The sequence below is a fragment of the Pecten maximus genome, chromosome 8 (assembly GCF_902652985.1).
Source record: "Pecten maximus chromosome 8, xPecMax1.1, whole genome shotgun sequence".
Classification (NCBI taxonomy): domain Eukaryota; kingdom Metazoa; phylum Mollusca; class Bivalvia; order Pectinida; family Pectinidae; genus Pecten; species Pecten maximus.
In genome coordinates, this window is record NC_047022.1 from 34,911,860 (window position 1) to 34,934,611 (window position 22,752).

The following is a 22,752-nucleotide window of genomic DNA, read 5'->3' on the forward strand; positions in this document are numbered from 1 at the left end:
TAACACAGCTTCAAACATTTTATTGGAAAATAACAAACTTTAATCTTAAACTATTACTTTATCCACACACATGCCATCCCTCCCTATTTTGAAGAGATATCCCTATTTTTACATTTAATTTTTATATTAATTATCAGAAAGCGTTTTATACGGGAATCCATTTTGTATAAGGAGAGACAAGCCATGAAACTTTTGACACCTGGGATTGAGTTTTCTGACTATTATCATAACATAACTGATTTGTATTATTTTTTTCTTTGTAAGATTTTATTTAATTACACATTTTTTAACTTGTAGTTAGCAAGTAATTACATATTACCATTTTTTTTACCTGTAATAGCAAGCAATTACTTTTTTTAATTTCAAAGATAGTATATTTTCCTGAGGTTGCATTGGAGTGGATAATTTTTTCCACAGCTCATGTTTCAACCAATCTTTCTGTTCATTATTTCATTGGTCATTATAAAATGTCCTCCAAACCAGTCTTAGCCTACTGTGGCTTTCTTGAACACAAAAAAGACTGTGTACCAGAATAGATAGGGAGTCCACAGGAATGTGCATCCAATATCTTATCTCAGGTTCAATCCTTACTATGTGCAGAGTTTAGAGATTTTGGCTGAACCATTTGGATCTGCCATTGGCCTTTGACCTCAGCATTAGAAAACATATTTCTCCTGATCACAGAACTCCCACTCTCACATCAGTCCATCAGAGTTGACAGAACTCCAACACCTATCATGTCAGACCTTTAGAGTTGACAGAACTGCAACACCTATCACATCAAAGTTTAAATCCAGAATGAATTGCAGCAACCCCAAAAGTCAAATTCTCATAAGTTACCATTTTGAATCCAGATTTTCTAATTAATGATGAAAATTCTTCCTGAAAAGAGAAAAAGAAAATCAAACAATTTACAACTTATACTTCAGGTTAAGTAGAATATGCCAACATTATCCAGTGTCATCAGAAACATAATAATAGTACATGTTTCTGGTGTCATCCATAATTGAAATGGGTCTTAACGGTCACCTGAGATTTGAATCATTTCATTTAATCTAATTGACCCTTTTTGGTCCCACCCACTAGTCTAAGGGGTCAGTCAGGGCCAACATGTGCATATCAATAAGCTGTCATCCCATGCTGATAATTTTAAGAAAGTTAGAATGAATTCCAATAGAAATCAAACAAATGATTGTCAAAAATGTGATTTTCCTATATAAACTATAGCAAAGTTTACCCTCTCCCAAGGGGCAAACATGAGACCCCAGGGTCATGAAATTCACAATTTAAGTAAAGCACCATAAGGCCCTTCCATCTATGAAAAGTATTTGATTCAATCTTATATGGGTATTGAGAAGAAGAGTTTTGAAATTTCAGTCAATTTGACCCTTTTTAGTCCCTCCCATCAGCCCCTGGGGATCAGTCAGGGCCAACATGTGCATACCATCAAACTGTTATCCCATGCTTATAATGTTAACCAGGTTAGAATGAGTTCCAATACAAATCCAACAATAATAGCCAAAAATGTGATTTCCCTATATAAACTATAGTAAAGTTTACCCCCTCTCCATGGGCAAACGTGAGACCCCAGGGTCATAAAACTCACAATTTTGGTAAAGCACCATAAGACCCTTCCATCTATGAAGAGTGTTTGCCTCCACCATATCTGAGAGTAGAGATTTTTGAATTTTTAGTCAATTTTAACCCTTTTTGGCCCCACCCCTCAGGCCCCTGGGGAGTGGGGACCATATAATTCACAATTTTGGTTGACCTTCAGCCATAGAAACTTTCTGCTAAATTTCATTGAATTTGGTTAAGCGGTTTTGAAGAAGAAGTCGAAAATGTAAATTGTTTACGGACGCACGGCGGACGATGTCGGACAAAAGGCGATTAGAATAGGTCACTTGAGACTTTGTCTCAGGTGACCTAAAAATAACTACCAGGTATGCCAGCTTGTTTAAAATGCACTTCAGATTAATAGATTATTTGTCAGCTGAAATAAGGTTAAATTAAACACCAGACATATTCATGTTCTAAGTTAAGTTCTCTGAAGTAAAAATTAATGTTGGTGAATCTTTAAGTTTTAAACATGTAATACAGTTTTAAGTTTCTTTATAAGTTGTTGGTTATATTGTGTACAACACACTGATATGTCCCCAGGTAAAATAATTTGTGACCAGAGCTTTGGAATTCTTAGTTTACACAACCACTCACTGTTATGTCAGAGCAGACCTGAATACTACGTTGTTACAAGGTATCTGTGCCTGTTGAAATTGAACAACACCTTTGATATTAGCCTCGCCCTTAGTTCCCTAGTAAACACAAGCATGAACCTGTGAATGAGCTTAAAAGCTTGTAAACAAAAACTGGGAAGATAAGTAAATACCGTAAGTTAATACTTAATGCTGCCACATGGTAAACATGTACATACCTGTTGTCTCATATGGTTTTTAATATAAACGTTTTCACTGTGGACTTTCAGTAGATTAGATACACTCTTTTACTGTAATCATTGCAAGAAATGTTACTTGAATCTTCAATAAACAAATTGTTTTATCAAGTTCAATATAAAACTTGTCCCTATGAATATACAAATGGCCCCTGGTAGACAACAAATACAATGTCCTACCAAACTCTATATACAAATTGATATATATTTAGTGTATGTGTGTGTATATATAATGTTTCTTCAAATGAAGACTTCTAAGATCCATATTAATGTTTAATGTTCACAGAAACAATTTGATGTGAAAAGGTGTCATGTAAGAAATAAATACAAAGTAAATGGATTAACATTATAAAAGATATCACATACTCAGAAATCAGATTATATAGTCAGGATAACGAGGGATAACAAAATGTAAGATATCACAATACTCAGATTATATAGTCAGGATAATGGAGGATAACAAAATGTAAGATATCACAATACTCAGATTATATAGTCAGGATAATGTATCTCGTAGGCTAATGGCTGAGGTGACTACCAAATTCTAGGGTTGATAAATCCTAGCGTTAACCTTAAACAAAGTAAAAAGAAAAAAAGAAGAGTTTTATTGTATGACTATTTAAGGGTTTTTGTCCTGATTTAATGTTTGATGTGCTGTATACGAGTTTTAAGAAGAAATAGTACTTTCCACCTGTTTCCTATTTAAGGGTATAAGGCAACTGATTTGAAAAAGAAATGTTTAATCTCAAGCACATTATTGGGCTTCATTTTGTTAATATCTGTATGACTATCTGAACCAATCAGATGAGAGCAAAAATAAGTCATACAACAATAACATTATATAAGTTATAATGCTCGAGTGTCAGATTAGAAAAACACTAAGGAGGTACATTATATAAGATGTCATAATACCCAGGGGTCAGATTAGAAAGTAAGTCAGAATAATGAGGGGCTATCATATTATAAAATATCACACTATCCAGGGGTGAGATTCCGGAGTTAAGTCAGAATACTGAGGTTAAATATGTAAGATGTCATATCACTCCGAGTCAGATTAGAAAGTAAGTCAGAAAAAAGACGGGTTAACATTATATACGATGTCTTAATAATCAGGGGTCAGATTAGGAAGTTAGTCAGAACACTAAGGAGGTACATTATATTAGATGTCATAATACCCTGGAGTCTAGCATTTATTTCAGGAAGCTAAGTCAATTTCTAATGAAGACCTTTATATTCTCTCAAAAAGAAATATCTACATTTTTATGAAATTAAGATTTTTACATATATCTGATGAATTCATTTTGAAGTCTAGATAATAAAAGTAGCTTTTAGACCAGCTATATTTGTATGAAGGCATTTTCATAAGAAAGAAATTTTCCTTGATGATAAGATTTGTGATAAGATTTGTTAAGGACGACTTTCATGTAGGCTGCTAAAGCTTTTAATTGCACTTTTATTACCTTGTAGCCCCTATATGCTGTTAATTCTCATTCTGCTAAGATCAAGAAGGTTCTTAGAGAGAAAGATTAAATTCCACCTAAATCATTGTAAACATGGCTGGACCAGGGCCAAAAGCAAGCGGTTTACCTTCACATTCCACTCAGTCCTATGCCAATACATTTTATATCTGGCTATATAGTCAAAGCCCTTGATTTTTATATTGAAGTATGTTAAACGAATATGCGCTAAGGAATTTTTCTACATCTAAAATGATAAAATATTGAATATTCCCTGGCATATTACGAATTACTATTTTTTGACTCCATAATTATATTACAGGAATCATATTCTCTACAGGATTAAAGGAATGATGAGATACAGTATGACAGATTTCATTTCTCTACAGGATTAAAGGAATGATGAGATAGTGTGGGACAGATTTTAAATATCTATCTCTAGTGGACATCTATGAGAGGTGTATCTAGTGATATTTTATATTTTAGAAACTGTTTATTATAGCCCTAACCTTGTATATATGAGAACTTGACAGCCATCCCCCACCCCAACCAACCCCTACAAAGAAACAAAACAGCCATTCCCCCCCCCACCCACCCTCACAAAGAAACAAAACAGCCACCCCCACCCCCACCAACCCTCACAAAGAAACAAAACAGCCACCCCCACCCCCACCAACCCCTTGCAAAGAAACAAAACAGCTACCCCCACCAACCCTCACAAAGAAACAAAACAGCCATCCCCCACCCCCACCAACCCCCACAAAGAAACAAAACAGCCATTCCCCAAACCCACCAACCCTCACAAAGAAACAAAACAGCCATCCCCCACCCCCACCACCCCTCACAAAGAAACAAAACAGCCATCCCCCACCCCCACCACCCTCACAAAGAAACAAAACAGCCATCCCCCACCCCCACCAACCCTACAAAGAAACAAAACAGCCATCCCCCACCCCACCAACCCTCACAAAGAAACAAAACAGCCATCCCCCACCCCCACCAACCCTCACAAAGAAACAAAACAGCCATCCCCCACCCCCACCAACCCTCACAAAGAAACAAAACAAGCCATCCCCCACCCCCACCAACCCTCACAAAGAAACAAAACAGCCATCCCCACCCCCACCAACCCTCACAAAGAAACCAAAACAGCCATTCCCCCCCCCCCACCAACCCTCACAAAGAAACAAAACAGCCATCCCCCACCCCCACCAACCCTCACAAAGAAACAAAACAGCCATCCCCCACCCCCACCAACCCTCACAAAGAACAAAACAGCCATCCCCCACCCCCACCACCCTCACAAAGAAACAAAACAGCCATCCCCACCCCCACCAACCCTCACAAAGAAACAAAACAGCCATCCCCACCCCCACCAACCCTCACAAAGAAACAAAACAGCCATCCCCCACCCCCACCAACCCTCACAAAGAAACAAAACAGCCATCCCCCAACCCCCACCAACCCTCACAAAGAAACAAACAACAGCCATCCCCCACCCCCACCAACCCTCACAAAGAAACAAAACAGCCATCCCCCACCCCCACAACCCTCACAAAGAAACAAAACAGCCATCCCCCACCCCCACCAACCCTCACAAAGAAACAAAACAGCCATCCCCCACCCCCACCAACCCCTACAAAGAAACAAAACAGCCATCCCCACCCCCACCAACCCTCACAAAGAAAACAAACAGCCATCCCCCACCCCCACCAACCCTCACAAAGAAACAAAACAGCCATCCCCCACCCCCACCAACCCTCACAAAGAAACAAAACAGCCATCCCCCACCCCACCAACCCTCACAAAGAAACAAAACAGCCATCCCCCACCCCCCCAACCCCCACAAAAAACAAAAAACAACACTCATCCCCAAACCCTCCCCACCCCACCACCCTCACAAAGAAACAAAACAGCCATCCCCCACCCCCACCAACCCTCACAAAGAAACAAAACAACCATCCCCCCCACCCCCACCAACCCTCACAAAGAAACAAAACAGCCCATCCCCCACCCCCACCAACCCTCACAAAGAAACAAAACAGTCATCCCCCACCCCCACCAACCCTCACAAAGAAACAAAACAGTCATCCCCCACCCCCACCAACCCTCACAAAGAAACAAACAGCCATCCCCCACCCCCACCAACCCTCACAAAGAAACAAAACAGTCATCCCCCACCCCCACCAACCTCACAAAGAACCAACACCTCCCCACCCCCCCAACCCCACAAGAACAAACGCCATCCCACCCACCCCACAACCCCTAAAGAAACAAACAGCCATCCCCCACCCCCACCAACCCTCACAAAGAAACAAAACAGCCATCCCCCACCCCCCACCAACCCTCACAAAGAAACAAACAGCCATCCCCCACCCCCACCAACCCTCACAAAGAAACAAAACAGCCATCCCCCACCCCCACCAACCCTCACAAAGAAACAAAACAACCATCCCCCACCCACCCCAACCAACCCTCACAAAGAAACAAAACAGCCATCCCCCACCGCCACCAACCCCTACAAAGAAACAAAACAGCCATCCCCAACCCCCACCAACCCTCACAAAGAAACAAAACAGCCATCCCCCACCCCCACCAACCCCTACAAAGAAACAAAACAGCCACCCCCCACCAACCCTTGCAAAGAAACAAAACAGCCATCCCCCACCCCCACCAACCCTCACAAAGAAACAAAACAGCCATCCCCCACCCCCACCAACCCTCACAAAGAAACAAAACAGCCATCCCCCAACCCCCACCAACCCTCACAAAGAAACAAAACAGCCATCCCCCACCCCCACCAACCCTCACAAAGAAACAAAACAGCCATCCCCCACCCCCACCAACCCTCACAAAGAAACAAAACAGCCATCCCCCACCCCCACCAACCCTTGCAAAGAAACAAAACAGACATCCCCCACCCCCCACCAACCCTCACAAAGAAACAAAACAGCCATCCCCCACCCCCCACCAACCCTCACAAAGAAACAAAACAGCCATCCCCCACCCCCACCAACCCTCACAAAGAAACAAAACAGCCATCCCCCACCCCAACCAACCCCTACAAAGAAACAAAACAACAGGAAAACTTTCTTTAAAAGTCCAACTTTTTTCTAATTTCTCATGCACAAAACTTTTCTATGAATCAGGACACCCAACACACTCCAACACAGTACAAAGGTCTGCCTATGACTAAGGTATGTTCATCATGGAAATATTTCTGAACATGCTGCATTTCATCATAAAAAGTGCATTATTTACTAATGAATAGTTTTTTAATACACAAAGTCACAATGCAAAGCTTTCATCTCAATATTATAACATTTTCAGAAAATTAAGAGCTTCAAAATAAAAAATAAAAATGTATTCTATTTGTGTAAGTATGCTAGAGAATGATCCTTTAACAAAGACATATTTTGAAATGTAGATTAGTGTTTCTGTCCTAAGGCAATCATGTGACGAATCTCAGATTCTCCACACTAAGGTAAATATGCGACAGGTGAGGTGTACCTACAGGCTAATTAAAGGTGTATAAAGGTAAATGTCACCAATTGTCCCTTGTGATGTATATGTTGTATGTCTGACTCCCCAGCAACCACCCAGAGTGACTAACACAAATGTAACATCATAGCCTTCGGGTCAAATGACCTAAAAAACTAAGAGAAGATATCTACAGACAAACCAGAAATTGTCACCTGAGTTCTGATTTATAAATACAGATAAATTTTTTTCAATAGTTGACTTTTTGTCTTTAAAAAACAAACAAAATTTTATTAAAAGTGTAAAAAAGAAAAGAAAAGAAAGAGCCTTATCCAATATCTAGGAGACAGATTTCCCTTCATATTCTATACATTACCCCATCCCCAGTGGTGAATGTGATTTCTCTATACAAACTATATTTACCTCTTTCCTAGGGGGACCCAGGGTCATGAATTTCACAATATTAGTAAAGACACTTCCATCTATGATGAGTATTTGATTAGTTATTTAGGTCATGAGAAGAAGATTTTTTAAATTTCAGTCAATTCGACCCCTTTTTGTCCGACCTCCCTAAGGCTCCTTGGGGTTAGGACAATATAATTCAAATTTCGTTGACCTCTAGCCATGCAAGTTTCCTACAAAATTTAATTAAAATTAGAAGTCGAAAATGTCAGTTATTTATGGAAGCACAACAGACAACACTGGACGTTGAACAAAAGGTGATTAATTACTTCAGAATTCATCTCAGGGGACCTAAAATTAGGATGAACTCACAGACCACACCATACCCTATTATACCACTTGGTGTATCAGAAATGGGGAGATATTGCAGATTTCTCTTTTTAAAAATAAAATAAAAATAACATATTTTGGTTAGTGGAAAAAGCCTATTCAGTATTGTAAAATTAGTAAAGAATCATTTTTATGGTGTTATGGACAACCAATGACAGTCTCTTATTTGAGACAGGAATGACAATGGATTATGACTTATCTCAAAGACAGCTTTTAAAATATCCAAATCTTATAATTTGACCTTGACCATCAACCAGATGATGGATGACCTTGACCTTTGGTCAGCTGATTTCAAGTTGGTTTGCTAAGATCTTACAGCTTTATGATTTACACAATATAGGTGCATATAAAAGTTAAAAAATTTGAGTTTGACCTTTGAAATGACCTGGACATTAGTTTAAATGATTTTCAGCTTAAGACCTAATTTGTTTCATTTGTCCTAACAAAATGTTTTTTCAAATAAATAATCCAAAATTTGATCATGAACTTTTATTTGCAAATAATGAACTTTGATACAATAAGGCAGTTGTTTGATTCCAACTAACATGAAAGTAAAAATGGAACATGGAATCAATCACATATAAAATGCATGTAAGATCTAGCTTCTGCAACAATCCATGTGCCAAAAAGAAAAATTAAGTTTGGTTGGTCATGATGGACAACTTTGTTATTTCCAGCTTCTTCCTGACCAGATACTGATGTCTTTAGGGGATACCTAACCAGTTACTGATGTCTCTAGGGGATACCTAACCAGTTACTGATGTCTCTAGGGGATACCTAACCAGTGACTGATGTCTCTAGGGGATACCTAACCAGTGACTGATGTCTCTAGGGGATACCTAACCAATTACTGATGTCTCTAGGGGATACCGAACTAGTGACTGATGTCTCTAGGGGATACCTAACTAGTGACTGATGTCTCTAGGGGGATACCTAACCAGTTACTGATGTCTCTAGGGGATACCTAACCAGTTACTGATGTCTCTAGGGGATACCTAACTAGTTACTGATGTCTCTAGTGGATACCTAACCAGTTACTGATGTCTCTAGGGGATACCTAACCAGTTACTGATGTCTCTAGGGGATACCTAACCAGTTACTGATGTCTCTAGGGGATACCTAACCAGTTACTGATGTCTCTAGGGGATACCTAACTAGTTACTGATGTCTCTAGGGGATACCTAACTAGTTACTGATGTCTCTAGTGGATACCTAACTAGTGACTGATGTCTCTAGGGGATACCTAACCAGTGACTGATGTCTCTAGGGGATACCTAACCAGTTACTGATGTCTCTAGGGGATACCTAACTAGTGACTGATGTCTCTAGGGGATACCTAACCAGTTATTGATGTCTCTAGGGGATACCTAACTAGTTACTGATGTCTCTAGGGGATACCTAACCAGTTACTGATGTCTCTAGGGGATACCTAACCAGTGAATGATGTCTCTAGGGGATACCTAACCAGTTACTGATGTCTCTAGTGGATACCTAACTAGTGACTGACGTCTCTAGGGGATACCTAACTAGTGACTGACGTCTCTAGGGGATACCTAACTAGTGACTGATGTCTCTAGGGGATACCTAACTAGTGACTGATGTCTCTAGGGGGATACCTAACCAGTTACTGATGTCTCTAGGGGATACCTAACCAGTTACTGATGTCTCTAGGGGATACCTTACCAGTTACTGATGTCTCTAGTGGATACCTAACTAGTGACTTACGTCTCTAGGGGATACCTAACTAGTGACTGACGTCTCTAGGGGATACCTAACTAGTGACTGACTTCTCTAGGGGATACCAAACCAGTTACTGATGTCTCTAGAGGATACCTAACTAGTGACTGATGTCTCTAGGGGATACCTAACTAGTGACTGATGTCTCTAGGGTGATACCTAACCAGTTACTGATGTCTCTAGGGGATACCTAACCAGTTACTGATGTCTCTAGGGGATACCTAACTAGTGACTGATGTCTCTAGGGGATACCGAACTAGTTACTGATGCCTCTAGGGGATACCTAACCAGTTACTGATGTCTCTAGGGGATACCTAACTAGTTACTGATGTCTCTAGGGGATACCTGACTAGTAACTGATGTCTCTAGGGGATACCTAACCAGTTACTGATGTCTCTAGGGAATACCTAACCAGTTACTGATGTCTCTAGGGGGTACCTAACCAGTTACTGATGTCTCTAGGGGATACCTAACCAGTTACTGATGTCTCTAGGGGATACCTAACCAATTACTGATGTCTCTAGGGGATACCTAACTAGAGACTGATGTCTCTAGGGGATACCTAACTAGTGACTGATGTCTCTAGGGGGATACCTAACCAGTTACTGATGTCTCTAGGGGATACCTAACCAGTTACTGATGTCTCTAGGGGATACCTAACCAGTTACTGATGTCTCTAGGGGATACCTAACCAATTACTGATGTCTCTAGGGGATACCTAACTAGTGACTAATGTCTCTAGGGGATACCTAACTAGTGACTGATGTCTCTAGGGGGATACCTAACCAGTTACTGATGTCTCTAGGGGATACCTAACCAGTTACTGATGTATCTAGGGGATACCTAACCAGTTACTGATGTCTCTAGGGGATACCTAACCAGTTACTGATGTCTCTAGGGGATACCTAACCAATTACTGATGTCTCTAGGGGATACCTAACTAGTGACTGATGTCTCTAGGGGGATACCTAACCAGTTACTGATGTCTCTAGGGGATACCTAACCAGTTACTGATGTCTCTAGGGGATACCTAACCAATTACTGATGTCTCTAGGGGATACCTAACTAGTGACTGATGTCTCTAGGGGATACCTAACTAGTTACTGATGTCTCTAGGGGGATACCTAACCAGTTACTGATGTCTCTAGGGGATACCTAACCAGTTACTGATGTATCTAGGGGATACCTAACCAGTTACTGATGTCTCTAGGGGATACCTAACCAATTACTGATGTCTCTAGGGGATACCTAACTAGTGACTGATGTCTCTAGGGGATACCTAACTAGTTACTGATGTCTCTAGGGGGATACCTAACCAATTACTGATGTCTCTAGGGGATACCTAACTAGTGACTGATGTCTCTAGGGGATACCTAACCAGTTACTGATGTCTCTAGGGGATACCTAACCAGTGACTGATGTCTCTAGGGGATACCTAACCAGTTACTGATGTCTCTAGTGGATACCTAACTAGTGACTGACGTCTCTAGGGGATACCTAACTAGTGACTGACGTCTCTAGGGGATACCTAACTAGTGACTGATGTCTCTAGGGGATACCTAACTAGTGACTGATGTCTCTAGGGGGATACCTAACTAGTAACTGATGTCTCTAGGGGATACCTAACTAGTGACTGATGTCTCTAGGGGATACCTTACCAGTTACTGATGTCTCTAGTGGATACCTAACTAGTGACTTACGTCTCTAGGGGATACCTAACTAGTGACTGACGTCTCTAGGGGATACCTAACTAGTGACTGACTTCTCTAGGGGATACCAAACCAGTTACTGATGTCTCTAGAGGATACCTAACTAGTGACTGATGTCTCTAGGGGATACCTAACTAGTGACTGATGTCTCTAGGGTGATACCTAACCAGTTACTGATGTCTCTAGGGGATACCTAACTAGTTACTGATGTCTCTATGGGATACCTAACCAGTTACTGATGTCTCTATGGGATACCTAACCAGTTACTGATGTCTCTAGGGGATACCTAACCAGTTACTGATGTCTCTAGGGGATACCTAACCAGTTACTGATGTCTCTAGGGGATACCTAACTAGTGACTGATGTCTCTAGGGGATACCGAACTAGTTACTGATGCCTCTAGGGGATACCTAACCAGTTACTGATGTCTCTAGGGGATACCTGACTAGTTACTGATGTCTCTAGGGGATACCTAACCAGTTACTGATGTCTCTAGGGGATACCTAACCAGTTACTGATGTCTCTAGGGGATACCTAACTAGTTACTGATGTCTCTAGGGGATACCTAACTAGTTACTGATGTCTCTAGGGGATACCTAACCAGTAACTGATGTCTCTAGGGGATACCTAACCAGTAACTGATGTCTCTAGGGGATACCAAACCAGTTACTGATGTCTCTAGGGGATACCTAACCAGTTACTGATGTCTCTAGGGGATACCTAACCATGCCAGTTACTGATGTCTCTAGGGGATACCTAACCAGTGACTGATGTCTCTAGGGGATACCTAACCAGTGACTGATGTCTCTAGGGGATACCTAACCAGTTACAGATGTCTCTAGGGGATACCTAACCAGTTACTGATGTCTCTAGGGGATACCTAACCAGTTACTGATGTCTCTAGGGGATACCTAACTAGTGACTGATGTCTCTAGGGGATACCTAACCAGTGACTGATGTCTCTAGGGGATACCTAACCAGTAAATGATGTCTCTAGGGGATACCTAACCAGTAACTGATGTCTCTAGGGGATACCTAACCAGTTACTGATGTCTCTAGGGGATACCTAACCAGTTACTGATGTCTCTAGGGGATACCTAACCAGTTACTGATGTCTCTAGGGGATACCTAACTAGTAACTGATGTCTCTAGGGGATACCTAACTAGTTACTGATGTCTCTAGTGGATACCTAACTAGTGACTGATGTCTCTAGGGGATACCTAACCAGTGACTGATGTCTCTAGGGGATACCTAACCAGTTACTGATGTCTCTAGGGGATACCTAACTAGTGACTGATGTCTCTAGGGGATACCTAACCAGTTATTGATGTCTCTAGGGGATACCTAACTAGTTAATGATGTCTCTAGGGGATACCTAACCAGTTACTGATGTCTCTAGGGGATACCTAACCAGTGACTGATGTCTCTAGGGGATACCTAACCAGTTACTGATGTCTCTAGTGGATACCTAACTAGTGACTGACGTCTCTAGGGGATACCTAACTAGTGACTGACGTCTCTAGGGGATACCTAACTAGTGACTGATGTCTCTAGGGGATACCTAACTAGTGACTGATGTCTCTAGGGGGATACCTAACTAGTGACTGATGTCTCTAGGGGGATACCTAACCAGTTACTGATGTCTCTAGGGGATACCTAACCAGTTACTGATGTCTCTAGGGGATACCTTACCAGTTACTGATGTCTCTAGTGGATACCTAACTAGTGACTTACGTCTCTAGGGGATACCTAACTAGTGACTGACGTCTCTAGGGGATACCTAACTAGTGACTGACTTCTCTAGGGGATACCAAACCAGTTACTGATGTCTCTAGAGGATACCTAACTAGTGACTGATGTCTCTAGGGGATACCTAACTAGTGACTGATGTCTCTAGGGTGATACCTAACCAGTTACTGATGTCTCTAGGGGATACCTAACTAGTTACTGATGTCTCTATGGGATACCTAACCAGTTACTGATGTCTCTATGGGATACCTAACCAGTTACTGATGTCTCTAGGGGATACCTAACCAGTTACTGATGTCTCTAGGGGATACCTAACCAGTTACTGATGTCTCTAGGGGATACCTAACTAGTGACTGATGTCTCTAGGGGATACCGAACTAGTTACTGATGCCTCTAGGGGATACCTAACCAGTTACTGATGTCTCTAGGGGATACCTGACTAGTTACTGATGTCTCTAGGGGATACCTAACCAGTTACTGATGTCTCTAGGGGATACCTAACCAGTTACTGATGTCTCTAGGGGATACCTAACTAGTTACTGATGTCTCTAGGGGATACCTAACTAGTTACTGATGTCTCTAGGGGATACCTAACCAGTAACTGATGTCTCTAGGGGATACCTAACCAGTAACTGATGTCTCTAGGGGATACCAAACCAGTTACTGATGTCTCTAGGGGATACCTAACTAGTGACTGATGTCTCTAGGGGATACCGAACTAGTTACTGATGCCTCTAGGGGATACCTAACCAGTTACTGATGTCTCTAGGGGATACCTGACTAGTTACTGATGTCTCTAGGGGATACCTAACCAGTTACTGATGTCTCTAGGGGATACCTAACCAGTTACTGATGTCTCTAGGGGATACCTAACTAGTTACTGATGTCTCTAGGGGATACCTAACTAGTTACTGATGTCTCTAGGGGATACCTAACCAGTAACTGATGTCTCTAGGGGATACCTAACCAGTAACTGATGTCTCTAGGGGATACCAAACCAGTTACTGATGTCTCTAGGGGATACCTAACCAGTTACTGATGTCTCTAGGGGATACCTAACCAGTTACTGATGTCTCTAGGGGATACCTAACCAATTACTGATGTCTCTAGGGGATACCTAACTAGTTACTGATGTCTCTAGTGGATACCTAACTAGTGACTGATGTCTCTAGGGGATACCTAACCAGTGACTGATGTTTCTAGGGGATACCTAACCAGTAACTGATGTCTCTAGGGGATACCTAACTAGTGACTGATGTCTCTAGGGGATACCTAACCAGTTATTGATGTCTCTAGGGGATACCTAACTAGTTAATGATGTCTCTAGGGGATACCTAACCAGTTACTGATGTCTCTAGGGGATACCTAACCAGTGACTGATGTCTCTAGGGGATACCTAACCAGTTACTGATGTCTCTAGTGGATACCTAACTAGAGACTGACGTCTCTAGGGGATACCTAACTAGTGACTGACGTCTCTAGGGGATACCTAACTAGTGACTGATGTCTCTAGGGGATACCTAACTAGTGACTGATGTCTCTAGGGGGATACCTAACTAGTGACTGATGTCTCTAGGGGGATACCTAACCAGTTACTGATGTCTCTAGGGGATACCTAACCAGTTACTGATGTCTCTAGGGGATACCTAACTAGTGACTTACGTCTCTAGGGGATACCTAACTAGTGACTGACGTCTCTAGGGGATACCTAACTAGTGACTGACTTCTCTAGGGGATACCAAACCAGTTACTGATGTCTCTAGAGGATACCTAACTAGTGACTGATGTCTCTAGGGGATACCTAACTAGTGACTGATGTCTCTAGGGTGATACCTAACCAGTTACTGATGTCTCTAGGGGATACCCAACTAGTTACTGATGTCTCTATGGGATACCTAACCAGTTACTGATGTCTCTAGGGGATACCTAACCAGTTACTGATGTCTCTAGGGGATACCTAACTAGTGACTGATGTCTCTAGGGGATACCGAACTAGTTACTGATGCCTCTAGGGAATACCTAACCAGTTACTGATGTCTCTAGGGGATACCTGACTAGTTACTGATGTCTCTAGGGGATACCTAACCAGTTACTGATGTCTCTAGGGGATACCTAACCAGTTACTGATGTCTCTAGGGGATACCTAACTAGTTACTGATGCCTCTAGGGGATACCTTACCAGTTACTGATGCCTCTAGGGGATACCTAACCAGTTACTGATGTCTCTAGGGGATACCTAACCAGTTACTGATGTCTCTAGGGGGTACCTAACCAGTTACTGATGTCTCTAGGGGATACCTAACCAGTTACTGATGTCTCTAGGGGATACCTAACCAATTACTGATGTCTCTAGGGGATACCTAACTAGTGACTGATGTCTCTAGGGGATACCTAACTAGTGACTGATGTCTCTAGGGGGATACCTAACCAGTTACTGATGTCTCTAGGGGATACCTAACCAGTTACTGATGTCTCTAGGGGATACCTAACTAGTTACTGATGTCTCTAGGGGATACCTAACCAGTTACTGATGTCTCTAGGGGATACCTTACCAGTTACTGATGTCTCTAGGGGATACCTAACCAGTTACTGATGTCTCTAGTGGATACCTAACTAGTGACTTACGTCTCTAGGGGATACCTAACTAGTGACTGACGTCTCTAGGGGATACCAAACCAGTTACTGATGTCTCTAGAGGATACCTAACTAGTGACTGATGTCTCTAGGGGATACCTAACTAGTGACTGATGTCTCTAGGGTGATACCTAACCAGTTACTGATGTCTCTAGGGGATACCTAACTAGTTACTGATGTCTCTATGGGATACCTAACCAGTTACTGATGTCTCTAGGGGATACCTAACCAGTTACTGATGTCTCTAGGGGATACCTAACTAGTGACTGATGTCTCTAGGGGATACCGAACTAGTTACTGATTCCTCTAGGGGATACCTAACCAGTTACTGATGTCTCTAGGGGATACCTAACTAGTTACTGATGTCTCTAGGGGATACCTGACTAGTTACTGATGTCTCTAGGGGATACCTAACCAGTTACTGATGTCTCTAGGGGATACCTAACCAGTGACTGATGTCTCTAGGGGATACCTAACTAGTTACTGATGTCTCTAGGGGATACCTAACTAGTTACTGATGTCTCTAGGGGATACCTAACCAGTTACTGATGTCTCTAGGGGGTACCTAACCAGTTACTGATGTCTCTAGGGGATACCTAACCAGTTACTGATGTCTCTAGGGGATACCTAACCAATTACTGATGTCTCTAGGGGATACCTAACTAGTGACTGATGTCTCTAGGGGATACCTAACTAGTGACTGATGTCTCTAGGGGGATACCTAACCAGTTACTGATGGCTCTAGGGGATACCTAACCAGTTACTGATGTCTCTAGGGGATACCTAACCAGTTACTGATGTCTCTAGGGGATACCTAACCAGTTACTGATGTCTCTAGGGGATACCTAACCAATTACTGATGTCTCTAGGGGATACCGAACTAGTGACTGATGTCTCTAGGGGATACCTAACTAGTGACTGATGTCTCTAGGGGGATACCTAACCAGTTACTGATGTCTCTAGGGGATACCTAACCAGTTACTGATGTCTCTAGGGGATACCTAACTAGTTACTGATGTCTCTAGTGGATACCTAACCAGTTACTGATGTCTCTAGGGGATACCTAACCAGTTACTGATGTCTCTAGGGGATACCTAACCAGTTACTGATGTCTCTAGGGGATACCTAACCAGTTACTGATGTCTCTAGGGGATACCTAACCAATTACTGATGTCTCTAGGGGATACCTAACTAGTGACTGATGTCTCTAGGGGATACCTAACTAGTGACTGATGTCTCTAGGGGGATACCTAACCAGTTACTGATGTCTCTAGGGGATACCTAACTAGTTACTGATGTCTCTAGGGGATACCTAACCAGTTACTGATGTCTCTAGGGGATACCTAACCAGTTACTGATGACTCTAGGGGATACCTAACTAGTGACTGATGTCTCTAGGGGATACCTGTCCAGTTACTGATGTCTCTAGGGGATACCTAACCAGTTACTGATGTCTCTAGGGGATACCTAACCAGTTACTGATGTCTCTAGGGGATACCTAACTAGTGACTGATGTCTCTAGGGGGATACCTAACCAGTTACTGATGTCTCTAGAGGATACCTAACCAGTTACTGATGTATCTAGGGGATACCTAACCAAAGTATTAAGAGTATTTGATTCTACCTTATTGGGTCTTGAGAAGAAGATTCTTGAAATTTCAGTCGATTTGACCCTTTTTAACTCCGCCCATCAGACCCTGGGGGTCAATCAGGGCCAACATGTACATACCATCAAACTGTCATCCCATGCTGATAAGGCTAACCAAATTAGAATGAATTTCAATAGAAATTCAACAAATCAGTCTAAAATGTGATTTCCCTATATGACTATAGTAAAGTTTACCCCCTCCCCAGGGGCAAATCTGAGACCCCAGGGTCATGAAATTCACAATTTGGTAAAGCACCTTAAGACCCTTCCATCTATGAAGAGTATATGATTCTACCTTATTTGAGTATTGAGAAGAAGATTTTTGAATTTTCGGTCAATTTGACCCTTTCTGGCCCCGCCCATCAGCCCCTGGGCTCAATCAGGGCCAACATGTACATACCATCAAACTGTCATCCCATGCTGATAATGTTAACTAAATTAGAATGAATTCCAATACACATCCAACAAATCATAGTCTAAAATGTGATTTCTCTATATACACTATAGTAAAGTTTACCCCCTCTCCAGGGGCAAACGTGAGATCCCAGGGTCATGAAATTCACAATTTTGGTAAAGCACCTTAAGACCCTTCCATCTATGAAGAGTGTTTGATTCCGCCATATCTGAGAGTAGAGAAGAAGATTTTTGAATTTTTAGTCAATTTGACTCTTTTTGGCCCCACCCCTCAGGCCCCTGGTCACAATTTTAGTTGACCTTTAGCCATAGAAGCTCCCTGCCAAATTTCATTGAATTTGGTCCAGTGGTTTTGGAAAAGAAGTTGAAAATGTAAATTGTTTACGGACGCACGACGGATGACGTACGACGCATGAAGACGGACAAAAGGGGATTTGAGACTTTGTCTCAGGTGACCTAATAAAATGTATTGATAAAATATTTTCTTTTTTCATTTTGCAATATTTCAATATTTATACAACGTAATAACCAAAGATTGATAACTGTACACTAAAGATAGCATAGTGTTTGTAGCCAGGGTGAAACACTTTGTTATTTCAGGTGTTGAATTCCACTAATCAACACTCCGGGCTAGTAAGATTTTATGACAGAGGTAGTGATTTTTGTCACTACTTTAAATCATACAGACTGTGTTCATGTTTTAATTCCAGACCTGTAAGTGAAAGGCTTGTGCCAGATATTTAAAAATGATTTTGGGTTAGGACTTCCCAGACTTTACAAAAATAAAGAAAAATATATGGGCTCACTACTCAGCATGAACAGTAAATAAGATTATAAAGGTGAAAAACACCAAATTCTACCTGATCTGGAAATTGTCGTATGCTCTCCACGAGGTACTGATAAGACTTCCAGTCCCTGGCCAACACCTGTCCCATAACCGGGATCACTTGGAAGGAATAGTTGTCATACACACTGTCAAAATAAAAGCAGATCAGCAAAATATTAATATTAATAGCAATATCATCCCTAGATAATAAAATTTTGTATACAAATATGGAGAAGGGTGGGTTTCTCTATGTTTGAGGCTTCCAATTTTGCAAGTTTTATAAAAACATTACAACAAAGAAAATTGTTTCTCAGACTATATTTATTTTTTACTTTCAATGTGTTATTTGTTTGCATCTTTTTCTGTCTTTGAAAAAGAAGAATGATGCATGACAATAAAAAAAGACCTACCTGCGGAGAAGTGGGTTGGAAACTTGACTAAACTCCAGACACATAAACCGTCCTCCAGGTTTTAATACCCGATAAGCTTCTTCTACCACCTGTCAGTGAATTAATATTTCAAATAACAGTAATTGGACAGGGAAATGTAGGATATTTATCCTAGAATATAAGCCAAGGGGCCAACACATAACATAATCAATGTAGGGGTTGACTTCACATAGAATAATAAAGTAGAACTTTTTCTGACTGCAATAGACCTGGAAGGGTTTATCATAAGTCATGGACATATATTGCAAGGTAAATATGGTTACAAACAAGGGGCCCAGTGGGCCTGTACCACTTACCTGGTATTCACTTTTGTGATGATTCTCATGACATGTACATGATTACAGAAATAAAAGTCAATTTTGGAGATCAAAGTCTGGACATTTACACTCCAAGTTCTACATCTTGTTTTATTTTATTATCAATGAATAATAAATGTTGCCATCAAATGCACTCAAACTTAAATGAAGGCAAAACATGGCCAAGGGAAGTAACTTCATGTCAGAAAAAATCCTTTTTGTTGCTACATCTTCAATACACAAACAGATTAATTACCAGGCATGACAGAAAAAACCCAAACCTGCAAAAACCTCCAAAAGAGATTTCTTTAATCATTTCTATACTGTCTAGTTTTTGTTACCACTGTAAAAGTAGCACCCTACCTTGTCTATGTGAGTACAGTTCCGGATGCCAAAAGCTATAGTATAAGCATCAAACAGGTTGTCCTCAAACGAGAGACTCTCAGCATTTCCTTGAACCCATGACAGGCCTGCCATCAACAAACATGTTGAGTTATAATAAGGATATCGATAAAATACCTGTATATGACTACAAGCCATTCACATGAGAAAAAAAACGGACATTGCTTCTTCTTTCAACATGCTTAGATTTTATCTTATGTATGAACGTTTCATGTAAACTAAATTTAGAACAAAAGAATTATATCTACAGGCTTCCATTAAGCCTTGTTTGGTCAATTTGTAAATATGAAGTGACTTTTCACATTTGTAATTTGAGTCCCTGCTAAGACTCATGCTTTTTGTATGGGATTGATAATTTGTGTATCCTCTAATATATCTTTTGAGGTGTTGTGGACTCTCCAGAGAAAAATTACTGATATGTCTATGGCTAATCTAAATGTCTCACCTTCAACTAATCCCATTTCAACAGCTCTTGCTTTTCCGACTTCCAGCATTTCTTTGTTGATATCACAGACAGTTACATGGGTTTTTGGTGGTGTGACCTTTGAGTCATCCTCTTCTTCAGAAGAGTCTGATGATGATTCAGAAGTTGACAGATATGGATCCTCCATATAATGTTCAGGAATACCAAAAGCTTGTGCTGAAATGTCCTTTGTTAAATCAAAGTCTGAACCATCATCTGATTCTGTATTTGATGTTCCATTTCTTTTCTCCAATGATTTCGAATATTTCAGGAATCTGAAAGCAATATCACCTGTGAATAGAAACCAGAAAATATACAAGCTGACTTTGATTAATTTCATTTTATTTCAAATTCAATTTTGTGAGCTTTGAAATGAAAACAAATTTAAGATACCTTTCTTTCTCAAATAAGTCAGAAAATTTGAATTTTTACCGATTTTAATGTCAAAAATGGTGTAGCACAAAATCAAACAGAGAAAGCTTTTTTCAATTCATGACATAACCTTGTTGCTCATATTATGACATCACAAATTCACAATTGCTTTCTGACTGGCATAGCCATTAAAAAATGCTCAAGGACATCTAATGATATGTAAAAAATAATACATGGGCAAATTCATCTGTTATTATGATGAAAATATATATTTCATTGAATGCATATCATTGAGGTATACATGCATGTACATTACGTAGATATATGGATTTGATTGTCTTGAGAGGGAGAGTGATAACTGGGTAAACGATCTATGGTGTCAGGTCCGATCTATATCCTGAGGGTGGTTTAAATTTATATAATGTTTCTTAGGAACCCGAGAAATGTGAGAGTAAATACCGGTATGCATCATAGTAGGATAATTAAATTAGGAGTACATATGGCATGTTGTATCAATAAGTAGTTATTGATATGGTCTAAAGATTTCTATCCTGTTTTCTTATAATTTCACTCTTATCTGTACTACTCTTACAACATAAGAGGATGCTGGTCGGTCTGCTTTATCATTATCTGACATCATTGTGCAGATTGTGAAGTTTCTTGCTGTGTAATCCTCTAATATTGTTGGAGTACAACCTGTATAAGACCTTTAGTGTGATATATCCAGTTTAACAACTACTGGTCTAGTGGTTTCCCTAAATACAAATAATATGTATATCTAGGTGAAGGCCTAGGTTGAACAACTACATTGATAACTTTTGCTAATCAGTAATATGACCATAACAACAGTTATCGGATCAGATTTATTTTTCATTACATAACCTTACTGAACTTGAAGCCCATCTAGACCTCCAGGAGGTCTGGCATATAGTCTATATTGTTCTGACCACTGTCAGCCAGAAACGTACTTCATTTTTACAACTTTAAAAAAAATAGGGCCATTGATATTGCATCTTGAGACAATATATGAACTGAGAAGATGGTACATTTTGTCTTACGCCAGGAGATATCACTGTACCTGTGCCCCCAGCCACATCCAGCAGTTGTGTCCCCGGATGTGGAGCTAATTTGTTTATAAACTGGTCCTTCCACACTCGATGGACACCCATACTCATAGCGTCGTTCATCAAGTCATAACTGCCAGCAACATTTTTAAACACTTCATAAACTGGAAAAAAAGACAAACCCTTTGAATACCTATAATTAAGTAGGCAATAATTTAAATCGTGATGCATGGATCAGTTACAAACAGTTTAATCTAAATGTTACAAACATGAAACTGAAGTTATATCAGAAAGTAAGAACTGATGTTATTTTATTAACATATCATGCAGTGTCTCTGGAAAAAGACAAATTTAAGCTTAAGTTCTAAAAAGGCGTTCCAGAATGGCAATCCTCTGTGCTAATGCTTAGTCAGTGACATTGAACAATGTCAATGGAGCAATGCGAAATTGCATCAGTAACGCAAAATACCTCTTTCTTCTTTATCGTGTTCTGGTATCGATTCGTAACCGAAATGTGTTTGCTTGGATTCAAAATCATCCTTGGGTTGACTTTTTCTGTTTACAGCGAAGGATAAAGATCGCTTACACTGTTTAAGTGTGTGTGTGATCTTTACCCGGCAACGTAAAGCGTGAATTCGTATGGGCGCCGCCATATTGAATTGAGTATTCATCATAGTCAGACAAATATAAAATTAATCCAGTATGATACTTGATATTTATAAATCTATATTTCATTCAGACCTTTAATTTTAGATGTAATATCAAAGTAAAATATTTCTAATATTTTAAGTACATCCAATATGCTAGTTT

The 22,752-nt window shown here is 40.5% G+C and overlaps 1 protein-coding gene across 1 annotated transcript; it reads right to left on the bottom strand.

Annotated features, from left to right (window-relative positions):
- On the bottom strand, positions 1 to 22,616 carry LOC117333313 (2-methoxy-6-polyprenyl-1,4-benzoquinol methylase, mitochondrial-like). The gene is made up of 7 exons (XM_033892552.1): positions 22,412 to 22,616; positions 21,957 to 22,106; positions 20,489 to 20,797; positions 20,005 to 20,111; positions 19,307 to 19,395; positions 18,931 to 19,042; positions 1 to 882 (listed from the first exon to the last, which is right to left on the bottom strand). Exons 1-7 carry the CDS (start codon positions 22,614 to 22,616, stop codon positions 781 to 783), a joined length of 1,074 nt encoding a protein of 357 aa, XP_033748443.1. The 3' UTR covers positions 1 to 780.
- Positions 22,617 to 22,752: the final 136 nt, after the last annotated feature.